The sequence below is a fragment of the Xyrauchen texanus genome, chromosome 24 (assembly GCF_025860055.1).
Source record: "Xyrauchen texanus isolate HMW12.3.18 chromosome 24, RBS_HiC_50CHRs, whole genome shotgun sequence".
Classification (NCBI taxonomy): domain Eukaryota; kingdom Metazoa; phylum Chordata; class Actinopteri; order Cypriniformes; family Catostomidae; genus Xyrauchen; species Xyrauchen texanus.
The window spans coordinates 21917350-21931300 of record NC_068299.1 but is presented as its reverse complement, the minus strand read 5'-3'; the positions used below and the strand labels follow the sequence as shown (position 1 = coordinate 21931300).

The window sequence follows — 13951 nt, the reverse complement described above, 5'->3', positions numbered from 1 at the left end:
CATTGACCCAAAGTGGTAATTAAAGACTGAGATTCTAATGAAGAAACTCACAGTCGATGAATACAGAATATGTGCGATTAGTTTACCTGGTCTGTCCTCATTGTGTCTAAACACTGGAGGCAAATTGTGTTGTTTTAACTTTACACTAGCTCACTGAGCTATTCAATCACAATAACTGATCAGTCACTTTAGAAACAGATATTGCTCCTGGGTTTATAGTATACATTTCCATTTTGACTGGTTTACTTAACCTGAAAATACGTTTGTGCATATGGAGTAAGTAATCCTGCACATAGCATCCTGCCAGAAGTATACAACAGGGCGAAAGGCCCAGTGGGGTAAAAAGACATTCTGATATTATTTTCTCTCACATTAAACAACAACAACAACAACAAAAAAACACCATCACAGGACTGCTCCATGAGGTAATTGATTGCAATGAAATTAGGTTGATTTTGTGTAGTTGAACTAACTTTTAATCATTTTTAAAATGTGCAAACTTATGTACCTAATGAGAGTCCCTAAAATTGTCACATTTTAGTTATCCAATCATATCACTATAGCTCCCCTAAGGGCATTTATATTCACATATTTAATCAAAACAAGCCTTTCTAATATTTTTTTACCATATTTAATAATAAAATTAACTTAAACTTAATAAAACTTTGGGGCCAAACAAAAACATATTTCTTCAGCGGGCCCGGTTGTACCCAATACACCACTCATGCTCAATCACATACTTTCTTTTTTTTTTTTTAAACACAATTCTGAAGAATAGATGGTTTTCTTAGTGCTAAATTGAAAATATGTTGTATATATATTTTACTAGGCTGCACACTATACTATGCAGACTGTGTGGTGCATATACAATATTTTAGATACCAATCAATATATATCAGTAATTTCTCATTAGTATTTTTCATTATGTCTCATTGATGGTTGCTAAATATGATTATTATTTGACAGGACTGTAGGGCTTTGGGAACTGTATGCTCTTAATACACTCACCTAAAGGATTATTAGGAACACCATACTAATACTGTGTTTGACCCCCTTTCACCTTCAGAACTGCCTTAATTCTACGTGGCATTGATTCAACAAGGTGCTGAAAGCATTCTTTAGAAATGTTGGCCCATATTGATAGGATAGCATTTTGCAGTTGATGGAGATTTGTGGGATGCACATCCAGGGCACGAAGCTCCCGTTCCACCACATCCTAAAGATGCTCTATTGGGTTGAGATCTGGTGACTGAGGGGGCCATTTTAGTACAGTGAACTCATTGTCATGTTCAAGAAACCAATTTGAAATGATTCGAGCTTTGTGACATGGTGCATTATCCTGCTGGAAGTAGCCATCAGAGAATGGGTACATGGTGGCCAGAAAGTGATGGACATGGTCAGAAACAATGCTCAGGTAGGCCGTGGCATTTAAACGATGCCCAATTGGCACTAAGGGGCCTAAAGTGTGCCAAGAAAACATCCCCCACACCATTACACCACCACCACCACCAGCCTGCACAGTGGTAACAAGGCATGATGGATCCATGTTCTCATTCTGTTTACGCCAAATTCTGACTCTACCATCTGAATGTCTCGACAGAAATCGAGACTCATCAGACTAGGCAACATTTTTCCAGTCTTCAACTGTCCAATTTTGGTGAGCTCTTGCAAATTGTAGCCTCTTTTTCCTATTTGTAGTGGAGATGAGTGGTACCCGGTGGGGTCTTCTGCTGTTGTAGCCCATCCGCCTCAAGGTTGTGCATGTTGTGGCTTCACAAATGCTTTGCTGCATACCTCGGTTGTAACGAGTGGTTATTTCAGGCAAAGTTGCTCTTCTATCAGCTTGAATCAGTCGGCCCATTCTCCTCTGACCTCTAGCATCAACAAGGCATTTTCAGCCCACAGGACTGCCACATACTGGATGTTTTTCCTTTTCACACCATTCTTTGTAAACCCTAGAAATGGTTATGCGTGAAAATCCCAGTAACTGAGCAGATTGTGAAATACTCAGACCGGCCGGTCTGGCACCAACAACCATGCCACGCTCAAAATTGCTTAAATCACCTTTCTTTCCCATTCTGACATTCAGTTTGGAGTTCAGGAGATTGTCTTGACCAGGACCACACCCCTAAATGCATTGAAGCAACTGCCATGTGATTGGTTGATTAGATAATTGCATTAATGAGAAATTGAACAGTTGTTCCTAATAATCCTTTAGGTGAGTGTATATCTGTATCCAATGATTGAATCCTTTCATGCTCTTTGTGAATGTGGATCTAGTGTGGTTAAGATGTCATAGGCCTGTATCTGATCTGTCTCTTTGTCAGGCTGGCCATAGCAAAATATATTCCATGTCTTCGCGTGCTGTTGTGCATTCCCAAGCGTGATCTCCACTCATTCCACAGTAGCTTAATATCCACACGCCGTTCCACTGTCACAAGCCAGTCCTCTGATCTGTCCGGACCTTTTGGCAGAACCAGCACCGGCAAGTCCCGGCTCTCCTCTGCCTCCGACAGTGAATCTGTGAGTGTATTAGACTGATGGATCTGAAGATTTGATGATTAGTCAACTAATGTGCAAATGTGTTTGTAATAGGCTATGCATGTACACTGTTAGACCAAAAACATACTTTATGCAAGTACACATACGAAGATACAAGCACTTCACTGACATATTGCAAATGCGCAGCCCGGTTGAACATGCTTAACGTACTTTCTTGCATTACTGTGGCAGTAACAGACCTCAGTACTCAAGGGGGTGGTAGAATTACCAGAACTTTCAAAATGATTTGCCGTTAAACTGGATGTGTTTTTATTCAGGTAAGTAGCCAAATAATATATTGACTTTACCTTACTAGCCCTGCAATATTCTCTTCAGATTGTTACCCCAACATGACAGTAGTTGACTTGAAATAGAATACTCCATTGAAGCGGACAGTTCATATTAGGGCTGTCACGATTATTAAATTAATTGTATTAATTGGCAAACAAATAATTGCAAGTATGACGATTAATTGTCTGTTTTAGAGCAGTGATGATTAATTGTCTCGTTAAAGGCTTTCACGGTTAATTGTCATATAAATTGTCATTTTTTTAAGGTGTGCTTTTTCTGCATGTGTGCTTCATACACCTTAAAAAGTCATTTTTACATATTTAACTTCAAATATACAAATCAAATAATAAAATTGGTATAAACTATGATTTCCTTTCAAAGCTTTAAAAAATGGCATGAATATAATGGTTTAAGTATCAAAATATTTCTAAATACTTAAAATATGTTTTTTTTTTGTGGACATTTTTAGTTTAGGTCAGTTTGAAATACACTTGTTTTTTGAACTCATATATTTTATTATTTTTTAAATAAAAAGAAAACTTTTTATATGTATTTTATTATATTTATATAAAAGTTGTATTATATCATCCAATAGTACAAGACATCTTTCCTAATTTCTTCACTTTCACACGTTATTTTAATTCTCTGATTAAATCCACGGGTCACTGAGACCTTATTTGTCTATTAAGTTTCATCATTTAATCACTCCACAGAAATAGAGTAAGCGTGCATCTCCTCCTCTTTTCCACTGCGTGTCATTAACACAGCTTGTATGAACTAGGAACATTAGCCATTACATGATCATTTAAAGCGAAACTGGAGCGCTTTCCGTTCACGGTCACAGTTTATACTTGTTTGTTTATATTTTTGTTGGAGTTTGGCAGGAGCCTCTGCTGACAGCGCGCGCATCAGAGCACTTCACGCCCTTCTAGAACTGGGGCCATGCGGCTCAGTGACACCTGGACTCCGAGTTCAACTGAATGACACAAATGCGGCATTTATGGCATTTATACTGCATATTCACTTAAAATTCCCTTATTTACGAATTAAAATGTGACTGGAATTTGAATGCCCAAAAATAACCATGGTTAGATCAAATAACTGCGATCAGACGGTTATTTAATAATCGCGACAGGTCAAGTTCACTCCAATGTCCACCTAACCCTTGAAGCAACACCGAGAATGCAACACATACTTCCATTGTGTTATGAATTACGACGCACAAGATCAAACTTAAATATTTCTGAGTTTGAGTACTTGCATAGAGTATATTTCAGTTAATTTGTATAAATTATATTTCATATTATATAGTTATAAATTTTTGTTTGTGGATTTTGTCTTTGTGGCACTCTTATCCTGCTGAATGTGGGTTAATCTTCAATTAAGCACTTTTAACTACTTGAAATCTTGAAAAATTAATAATTTCCAACCTATGTTCCATCAATGCTAAAACATTTATCCCAATTCCTGCAATAAAGATCTGACGTATTTGATGTAGATTCAGTGGTAACATTTTAGAATACTGTATCTTACTTAATGCATAACTAATAAGGAATTACTGCAGAACTAATAGGTAATTCTTCATTAACACTTAAGTCACTACTATTAACTTCTAAGGAAGGTGTGTTAACTAATCAGTATGTAATAACTATTGAGTAACTACTAATGAACAGTCGATTAATTACAATTACAATAATGTCATAACAGTTAGCAATTACAATATTCAGGTTGTGGCCCTTTCTTCTTCCTTATTTCTAATGTTATTATTACTATGGAAATGCAATACGCATTTTGTGGAATTACTACACTAAATGAGTCATTACAGCGAATTTAGTAGTTTTGGCATGTATGGTCAATTGCTAAAGTATTCAGTATTCTAAAGTGAAAATACAGGGAACCCATGATTATTTAATACAGAATTACCAGATAATCATTCATTAATGGGGTTCCCTGTATTTTCACTTTAGAATACTGTTCCAGGTTGTAAGTAATTCCCTCATAATTATGTGGTAATTCTTTATTAAATACTCAGGGGTTCCCTGTATGTTCCCTTCCCCTTAGTCATTGCCTTACATACAGGAATAATTTACCCAAATGTAATGTGATATGTGCTGAGGAAAACAAGATACACACACACACTATACTGTATTTAAATCATAAACCTACCTGAGGTAAGTTGGCTAGTCACTTCTAGTGGGGATGGGGTTCCATTCCATTGTTAATTTCTGGTTACAGACCACGCTCACAAAGCAATTGACCATACAGGCCAAAACTACTAAATTCGCTGTAATGACTCATTTGAGTGTAGTAATTCCACGAAATGCGTATTGCATTTCCATAGTAATAATAACATTAGAAATAAGGAAGAAGAAAGGGCCACAACCTGAATATTGTAATGGCTAATTGTTATGATATTATTGTAATTGTAATTAATCGACTGTTCATTAGTAGTTACTCAATAGTTATATCTCCTGAAGCTGAATTAGTAGATAATTAAAAGTAGTTCATCAGGAGGCATGATTGAATTCAATAGTTATTGATTAGCTAATTGTTACTTAACACAACTATAAAATGCTATTACATACTGATTATTTAACACATCTTCCTTAGAAGTTAATAGCAGTGACTTAAGTGTTAATGAAGAATGACCTATTAGTTCTGCGGTATTTCCTTATTAGTTATGCATTAAGTAAGATACAGTATTCTAAAGTGTTACCGATTCGGTACCGCCGCTCCCTACACGCATATTACGCAGTTTGTGTAGGGCACCAATACAACTTATACGTTATTCAAGGATCCGGTAGCAGTCGCGGAACACCAACGATCACATCTGCTCGCACTTTTGCCTCGCGCTCGCACTGCACCTGGCAACTTTTGTGCCGTACATACCCCTGGCCACCCCCTAGCTCTGCACCTGATTTTATATGTACAGTCATTTCATTAATCATCAATCACATTAAAAGGTACAAATAAAATGTTTTAAGACACCAATTGAATGACAAAATATTAACGTGACAATCATAAACATAAACATAAACTTCTGTCTTGGGGTGTCCGCTGCAAAGAAACTACTTTATGACTCAACTACTTTATGGCTCAACGCTTGCAGCCACAGTTTTTGATTTGTTTTGTTTTTTGGCATTGTTTGAAGTTCAAAAACTACACAACAGTTTTTTTTTCATGTTTTTGTTGTTAAAATAGCCAAATCTATTGGATATTTCCCCAATTTGTGTGAGTAACTATGGTCACAGCGCTTTGCTTTCCCCCAGGAGTGAGCAGGGCCTCCTTGCCGACTGTATCTATAGAGGGGAAGTTAAGGTCTAGGTAGTTGACAAGAACAAATGTGAAATTGTGAAATTCAGGCAAATATTTCAAAACTATTTAAAAAAAATAATAGAAAAAAGAAATTAAAAGACATAAATCAAAAGTAAAATTTTTCTTTAAACATCATACAGGGGGACAAAAATGCTACCCTAATTGAAGAATCACCAATATATGTGTGTTTGTGTTGATGTACATTATGCTTTAATACAGTGTGACCTGCATGTATTTTATGACCTTCAGAACTGGACAGACACTGAGGCTGATCTCTCAAGCATGGGCTCCAGGCCAGCGAGCCGCCAGGTGTCATGTGACATTAGCAAGGACACCGCTGAGCTCCCAGACTTAAAACCATATAACTCATCCAGTTTCAAGTCAAAGCTCAAAAGCCATGACTCTGGAATCTTTGAAAAGGTGACCTCTCATATGAGTGACCACCATTTTATATGTGGCAAGTATGGAAAGAATGTAATTTGTATTACACATTTTTTTTTAGGGATAGTTGACCTAAAAATTTGAATCCTGTCATCATCTGTTTACCTTCATGTCAATTGAAACATTGATATTTATTTGTTTATTTATATATATTTTTCTGTGGTACATTTAAAATAAAAGAGATATCTATCAGAATGGACAACAGAATACAAATCATATTATTAAAGTCTTCTAAAGCGATACAATAGCTTTTTTGTTGAACATCTTGTATTTTGCCCTAGCCCTCAAATCTTGTTCATGCTGCAGTGTGGCAGTCAAACCTGCCACACTTAGGGCCCTTTCATAGTCAACGCATCGGTACGCGTACGCGTCTGAAACGCTACGCTTCGGCCGCCATTATGCGTCGATGCGTAGCCAAATGTGTCGTCCTAGTTTTTGATACGCGACGCACCGATGCGCGCAATACTACGCGGTGTCGGTGGGGGCGACATTGCAAGTATTGTACATTAATTCAAGTATATTATGTTTACAGAAGAAGATTTGATTACAATGGCGGGCGAAGAGGGAAAATTATGCGAGCTTATACGCATACATCCACATTTATACGACAGTTCGTCGCAATTACACTCCAATAAAATAGCGTTGGAAAATGCCTGGAGGGAGGTTGCAACCGCGATGGGAAAGACCGTAGAGAATGTGAAAACGGACTGGAAAAAGCACCGTGACAAGTTTACTAGGGCGCATAAAAAGTCAGTTGCCAGTCTTCAGTTGCCATTTTGGTCTGAATATGACGTGACCCGACTCTACTAATATCACCAGACTCTACTACCCCCTGTTGCGGGAGCGGTGTATTGCATTTCACGCATCGCCCGTGACACGTGCGTCTGCTTGCGGACTATGAAAGGGAGCACGTCGCTCGCGTCACTCGCGTTGCTTGCTCGCGTAGCTCGCGTTGACTATGTAAGGGCCATTATGATATGGTAGAGTGGGGTAAAATGTGTCAGTAGGCAAGCCATGTCTTCCACATAGTGTAGGAATCTGCACAATTTTTATCATGTCTCCAAACACATAGTCATAGTTTCTGTGATTAAGAAACTGAAAAAAAATATATATATAATAATAAAATAAACGTTTTATTACGGTAAACTAAAAACATAAGAAAGTGAAAACTGATTGCCTTATGTTTCAGGGTAAACTGTGCCAGTGGCTCATTAAAAATGGATAGTACCCTTTGCATCAAAATGCAGGAAAAACTATTACATATTATTATTAATGGCATAAACCATTTGTCAATTAAAGGATCTGTCAACTTGTTCCTTTTAGATTTTTTTTTTTATGCTTGTAAAAATAAAAAATAATTTTTTTGAAGATTGTATCACTAAAATAAATATTCGAATAATATTAGTTATGGGTATCTTTATGAAAATGTGAATAGTGTACAGGAAATACAACTTTTGCATGGAACAATGCATTATTAAATGCACTGTATAAACTATAAATCAGTTTTTTTGTACAGTATATATAACTCATTCATGATCATATTTTTAAGCTTTTAAGTAATATTTCCATGGCCCTTTTAGATTTATGCTTTCTTCTGAATTTCTATCGATAGCAGACATCCAGAAAAATATTTAGGCATATTAGTTTTAGCATTGTATCCTTACCCCTTGCTAGAGGGCATCTTATGGAAGAAGTGCCACTGGTTTAATACATCCCACTCTCCCCTACACATGTGAACCACCAATGGTACATGTGTGCAGAAAGATGACTTAAAATTATGTGAAAAATTACTATTTTGGTCTGTTCCTGACATAGAGCTATTGTCCAGTACAGGTCATATAGGCAACATTTTTATTATTTTTTTGGACATTTTAGGAGATTGACAACACTGGTTACTGTCCAGATTCATTGTTTGATTATTTTCCATGTAGGGGGAAATAAATGTTCAAGTGGCATTAGGGTGAGAATTATAGAATTCATAATTTTTGGGTGTACTATCTCTTTAACATATCCTTAGCTCCTTGGAATTAAATGTGTCAGATCAAGACTGTAGTTGCTATGCAAATTTCATTTTCAATTCATTTGTGAGCCAGACAGTGAACCTAACTGTCAGCGCAGCACCACTGAATCCCAAGGAAATAATTTAGCATGTTACTAGAATAGCATAGATATGCACTCAGCAGTGACCTCACTCTCTCTCTCTTCTGACCTAGAGCTCCTCTCATGTGGATGATGTGTCTGTGGTTGGACTCAGTCAACCTGACCACGTTTTCCCTGTAGCTGTAAGTCCAACAGTGAATGTGATTAAATTAAATATAAACCAATATCTCAGCTGACATGCACACCTTTAAGCTTTCACAAAATCCTCTGGAGGAATAAAGTGTCAAAATAGCTGACCTTGTGAACTTTTTGTCAGGATTTATTTGAGAAGGAATTTATGCAGTCATTTCATGCCCCAGCGATTTCTGTGAAGAAAAAGTCTCTTGAGTACAATTTGATGAATGCACACAGTGCCCTCTTGAGAGAAAAAAGTTTATTAGAGAATGAATGTTCAATGGAGACAGAAAGCATAACATTTCTAAAATTACTGTTCCATGTTGTCAATACTTTCTAAAAATATGTGCCCTTGAAAGAATGATTCTAATTATCAGGTCTCTCATAGAGTTTATGTATGTTTATCAAGTTATGAATCATGTGAATTTAGATTTAAGCAGGAATTATTTAGTTACAGAGATCTATCTATCTATCTGTCTATCTATCTATTTATCTATCTATCTGTCTATCTATCTATCTATCTATCTATCTATCTATCTATCTATCTATCTATCTATCTATCTGTCTGTCTGTCTGTCTGTCTGTCTGTCTGTCTGTCTGTCTGTCTGACAGTTTATCTATAATATCTATGTCATTGACTGATTATACAGCTAGCTGGCAGTGTGTCTTACTGTAATGTCTCCATATATCCATCAAACTTTAAAAACTACAGTTTAACATTTCTGACAAATCTTAGTCAAGTCAACATCAAATTTGTCTTGACAAACTTTACCCATCTAGCCAAGATTTTTTGTGCAAAATAATGTCCCTCAATTTAGATAATAGGTAATAGGCAATCTCCCATAACTGACCAGTTGAAAAGGAATGACATCACAGCAGTAGACATCTATACATGATTTGATTCTATGTTGTTTGCAGGCTGGTGACATTACAAATGTGTCTGTTTCAAGAAGTACAAGTGGTCGGATCCCCAGTATTGTCATCACGTCTGAGTCTAGCACTTTACTGCCCTTAGTAAGGCCCAGCTACAGAAATAGCCACTCAAGTTTATCCAGTGGCAGTGTTGGGGCAAATCCCCTCAGAAGAGACTCTCAGGGAGGGGTCCAGCAGGGGGTAGTATATCTCTCCACTGCTCCTGAGACACCAGAACACCACCACAATAACTCTTCTTAGTGCTTATACCTCTTCACTAGCTGCCCAAATCTTGTGTTCAAGCTTTGTGTCAGGATTATGTTTTCTCTTCTCCTGTTTTGTGATGTATAAGTTAAGCAATGTAAATTAAATTCAAGACAAAATCAGAGAGGGAATAAACTTCTCTTTATTACAAAATGTAAAATGGATCGTTGTCTTCATTTTACATGTAGTACCTCAACTCTCACCAATCTTTGTTTCAAGGGAAAGTTGAAGGGACTGTGCTTTGAATCAGGCAAAGCCACTTAAAGGAATAGTTTGCCCAAAAATGAAAATTCCCTTATCGTTTACCCTCATGCCATCTCAGACGTTTATGACTCCAGTGGTTAAATCCATGTCTTTAGAAGTGATATGTTAAGTGTGTGTGATAAACTGATAAATATTTATGTCCTTTTTTACTATAAATCTTTACTTTCACTTTCACAATCTTCTTTTATTTTTTTGGTGATACACATTATTTGTGCATATCACCATCTACTGGGCAGGTAGGATAATTTATAGCAAAAAATTACTTATTTATCGGTTTCTCACCCACACCTATCATATCACATCTGAAGATATAGATTTAACCACTGGAGTCTTATGGATTACTTTTATGCTGCCTTTATGTTTATTTTGGAGCTTCAAAATTTTCACTTGCATTGTGAGGACCTACAGAGCTGAAATATTCTTCAAAATGTGTGTTCAACAGAAGAAAGAAAATCATACACTTCTAGGATGGCATGAGGGTAAATGAAGAGAGAGACATTTTATTTTTGGGGTGAACTATCCCTCTAAGCTTATCCACAGAATGTTGTTAGTTGGAAAAAAGGACATCTGAAAGTTCTCGGCTGGGAAAGGACATCTGAAAGTACTTTTAGTCTGGTCATTTACTTCAAATAGCGATGACCTCCAGTAATATGAGCTTACTTAGGGAGTTGTTTGTGTTTGCTTTAGTGTTAAGCTTTAGAGGTTTCTGTTTCTTGTGCATTTTAAGTTTTATTTATTAATACATTCAATTTAACTAACATTTAGCAATCCTTTGCAACACCATCTTTAAATAACATCCTTTATATTTAGCCTATGATGATTTATTATTTATCTTCAATCATGGTACTCTGCCTGAATTAGTTTTGGTTACAAGAGTCATCTTAAGATTGGAGTTTGAACGTTTTTTCACAAGACATTAAATGCGCTCAGTTCCATTACAAAACTTCTATACAATTTTTAAATAGAGTATTTTCCTGTTTGTCTCATCCAGTTGATTTGGAACAATAATTTTAGATGTCGGATATTGCACAACTGTTTTATGTGTAACTGTGTATGTGCTTGTATTTATTTAGTATATACTTTGAATTGTAAAGGTCTTGTAACATTATTAATGGCCTCTGAATGTAACAATGTGGTGTAGTAGAACCCTGAAAACATCAGCATAAGTTCAAGAAAAATTCACAATGCTATTGCTATGCAATGCTAATAAGAAGGAACACAGCTACACATTTCACCATAATGCATATTAATTACTTTAATAACTTATTATTTTTATTTATTTATTTTTGTAATGTGACAATGTTTGAAGAGAAAAAAGTTTGATGTTGCTTTGAGTAATCTCAAGTGCAAGACAAGTGCAGACATGTCTTTTTTCTTCATTTGTTCAAGTTTTTTTGTTATTTGTGTTCCTAATTTTAACTGTTCACCGGAACGTACACAATCAAATTATATAAAAATGTTGAATCAAAATATATAATGTTGAATTTTTAACTCAATAAAATGTTTTGTAGGGCTGGATACCTCAAATATGATGGTGGCTGCTCTTCTAGACAGATTTGAAAGAACATTTTAGCAAATAATCATGTCAAAGTATTGAAACTTTGTGGCACTCTGGGGCCTATTGATAGTTCTTCAGTGATCTGTTTGTTATTCAGTTCATTTTTCATCTAGTAAAGGTAGGACAATGGCCAAGGAATTATTTATTTGTCCAAATAATTATTGTGAAGTGGTATATCAGATGGTATCAGAATGTATATTAATTCATGTGTATCCATTAATATTAAAGACCATATCTGTGTGGATGCATCAAACATGATGAGGAACATTATTGTTTTGTAATGTTATAAATATTGTATTTGTAATGTTATTATGTACTTCTATTTATTTTTAATAATAAATCTGCAGTATTACATACTGTTTCATTTCTGGTTGTTCACCTATTCCACACGAGTCAAATAATAATAAAAAAATAAAAAGTTGTTGTTCTCTCACAATAAAATGTCAAAGTACTGTTCAAATCTGTTCCTTCATAAACTGACATATACAATAGATCAGTCTGAATATATATATATATATATATATATATATATATATATATATATATATATATATATATATTTTCAAGTGATGGTCACTGAACTTTTATAACTGGTTTATTTATAGAGAAGATTCTCTAGCCATCAGCCATCACTGTCCTCAACAATTCAATCTGTCAGTGGAGATTTGGACATTGATTTTCCCTCTTAGTTGTCTTAATTATAACTGTGTTAAAACTATGCTTCATTATAACTATGCCATCTCAGATGTGTATGACTGTCTTTCTTCAGCAGAACACAAACGTGTGATATTTTTAGGAAAATATAAATATAAAAATACAATTTAAAGTGAAGTTTTAGAGTAAAAAATGACTTAAATATTGTTCTGTTTCTCACCCACTCCTATAACTGTATATTGATTCTGAAGATATGGATTTAAACCCTGAGACATATGGATTACTTTTATGTTTCCTTAATGTGATTTTTGGAGCTACAAAGGACTGATCGTAGTGGGCTAAAGCACTGAACTGGTAAGCAGATGGTTGTAGGTTCGATCCCCACGGCCACCACCATTGTGTCCTTGAGCAAGGCACTTAACTCCAGGTTGCTCTGGGGGGATTGTCCCTGTAATAAGTGCACTGTAAGTTGCTTTTGATAAAAGCGTCTGCCAAATGCATAAATGTAAATGTATGGAACTACAGAGCTGAAATATTCTTCTAAAAATCTTTGTTTGTGTTCTGATGAAGAAAGAAAGTCATACACGTCTGGGATGGCATGAGGGTGAGTAAATTATGAGAGCATTTTTATTTTTGGGTGAACTATCACTTTAATAATATCATTCTCTCTCTGGTTCTGTAAAAAAAAAAAAAAAGCTCCCTATGGCCAGACATTGTTTTGCATGGGCTCATTTTTAAGTCATTTTTCAACAGAGTTAGTTGTGCCTTTCACATTGGATTAGAAAGCAGTGATAATGTAAGGTCATTGAATGCACATAATGAAATGTTTTGCAAGGAAAATATTTCCTCATGATCCTCATGAATTCAGTATGCCACGTAATGCAGAGCAATGTTATACATAACCCAGAGGAACAATAAGACGAGGACTAAGCAGTAAGATAGTGTGCTCTTTATGTGGCATCATAAACTCTTACTGAAGATAATATCAAACAGAAATTTCCTAGGTTAAGCACATGAGACATGTGACAAAAAGACTATCCAAAGTCTGTAGTACAGTTAGGATTGGGGCGCTCTGTATCTTAGTCAATATAGGAGAATTATTAAATATAGTATCCATTTTGTATTGTTTTGAATATTCACATCGCTTCACTTATTCCACATTTTGTTATGTTACAGCCTTATTCCAAATTGGATTAAATTCATTATTTTCCTAAAAAATTCTACAAAAATACCCCATAATGACAACGTGAAATTAGTTTGTTTGAAATCTTTATACAAATTTTTTTTTTTTTTTAATTCACATGTACATATGTATTCACAGCCTTTGCACAAAAATTGAGCTCTGGTGCATCCTGTTTCCACTGATCATCCTTGAGATGTTTCTACAACTCGATTGGAGTCCACCTGTGGTAAATTCAGTTGATTGGACATGATTTG

At 35.6% G+C, this 13951-nt stretch overlaps 1 protein-coding gene across 1 annotated transcript in view; it reads left to right on the top strand.

The window, feature by feature from the left end:
- LOC127617683 (melanopsin-A-like) overlaps positions 1 to 10145 on the top strand; it is a 40122-nt gene extending 29977 nt beyond the window's left edge. The window contains exons 8-11 of the mRNA XM_052089726.1: positions 2328 to 2523; positions 6397 to 6567; positions 8802 to 8870; positions 9781 to 10145. Of these exons, the coding sequence (XP_051945686.1) occupies positions 2328 to 2523; positions 6397 to 6567; positions 8802 to 8870; positions 9781 to 10035 (691 nt within the window). The 3' untranslated portion in view covers positions 10036 to 10145. The remainder of the gene's footprint in view (positions 1 to 2327; positions 2524 to 6396; positions 6568 to 8801; positions 8871 to 9780) is intronic.
- Positions 10146 to 13951: the final 3806 nt, after the last annotated feature.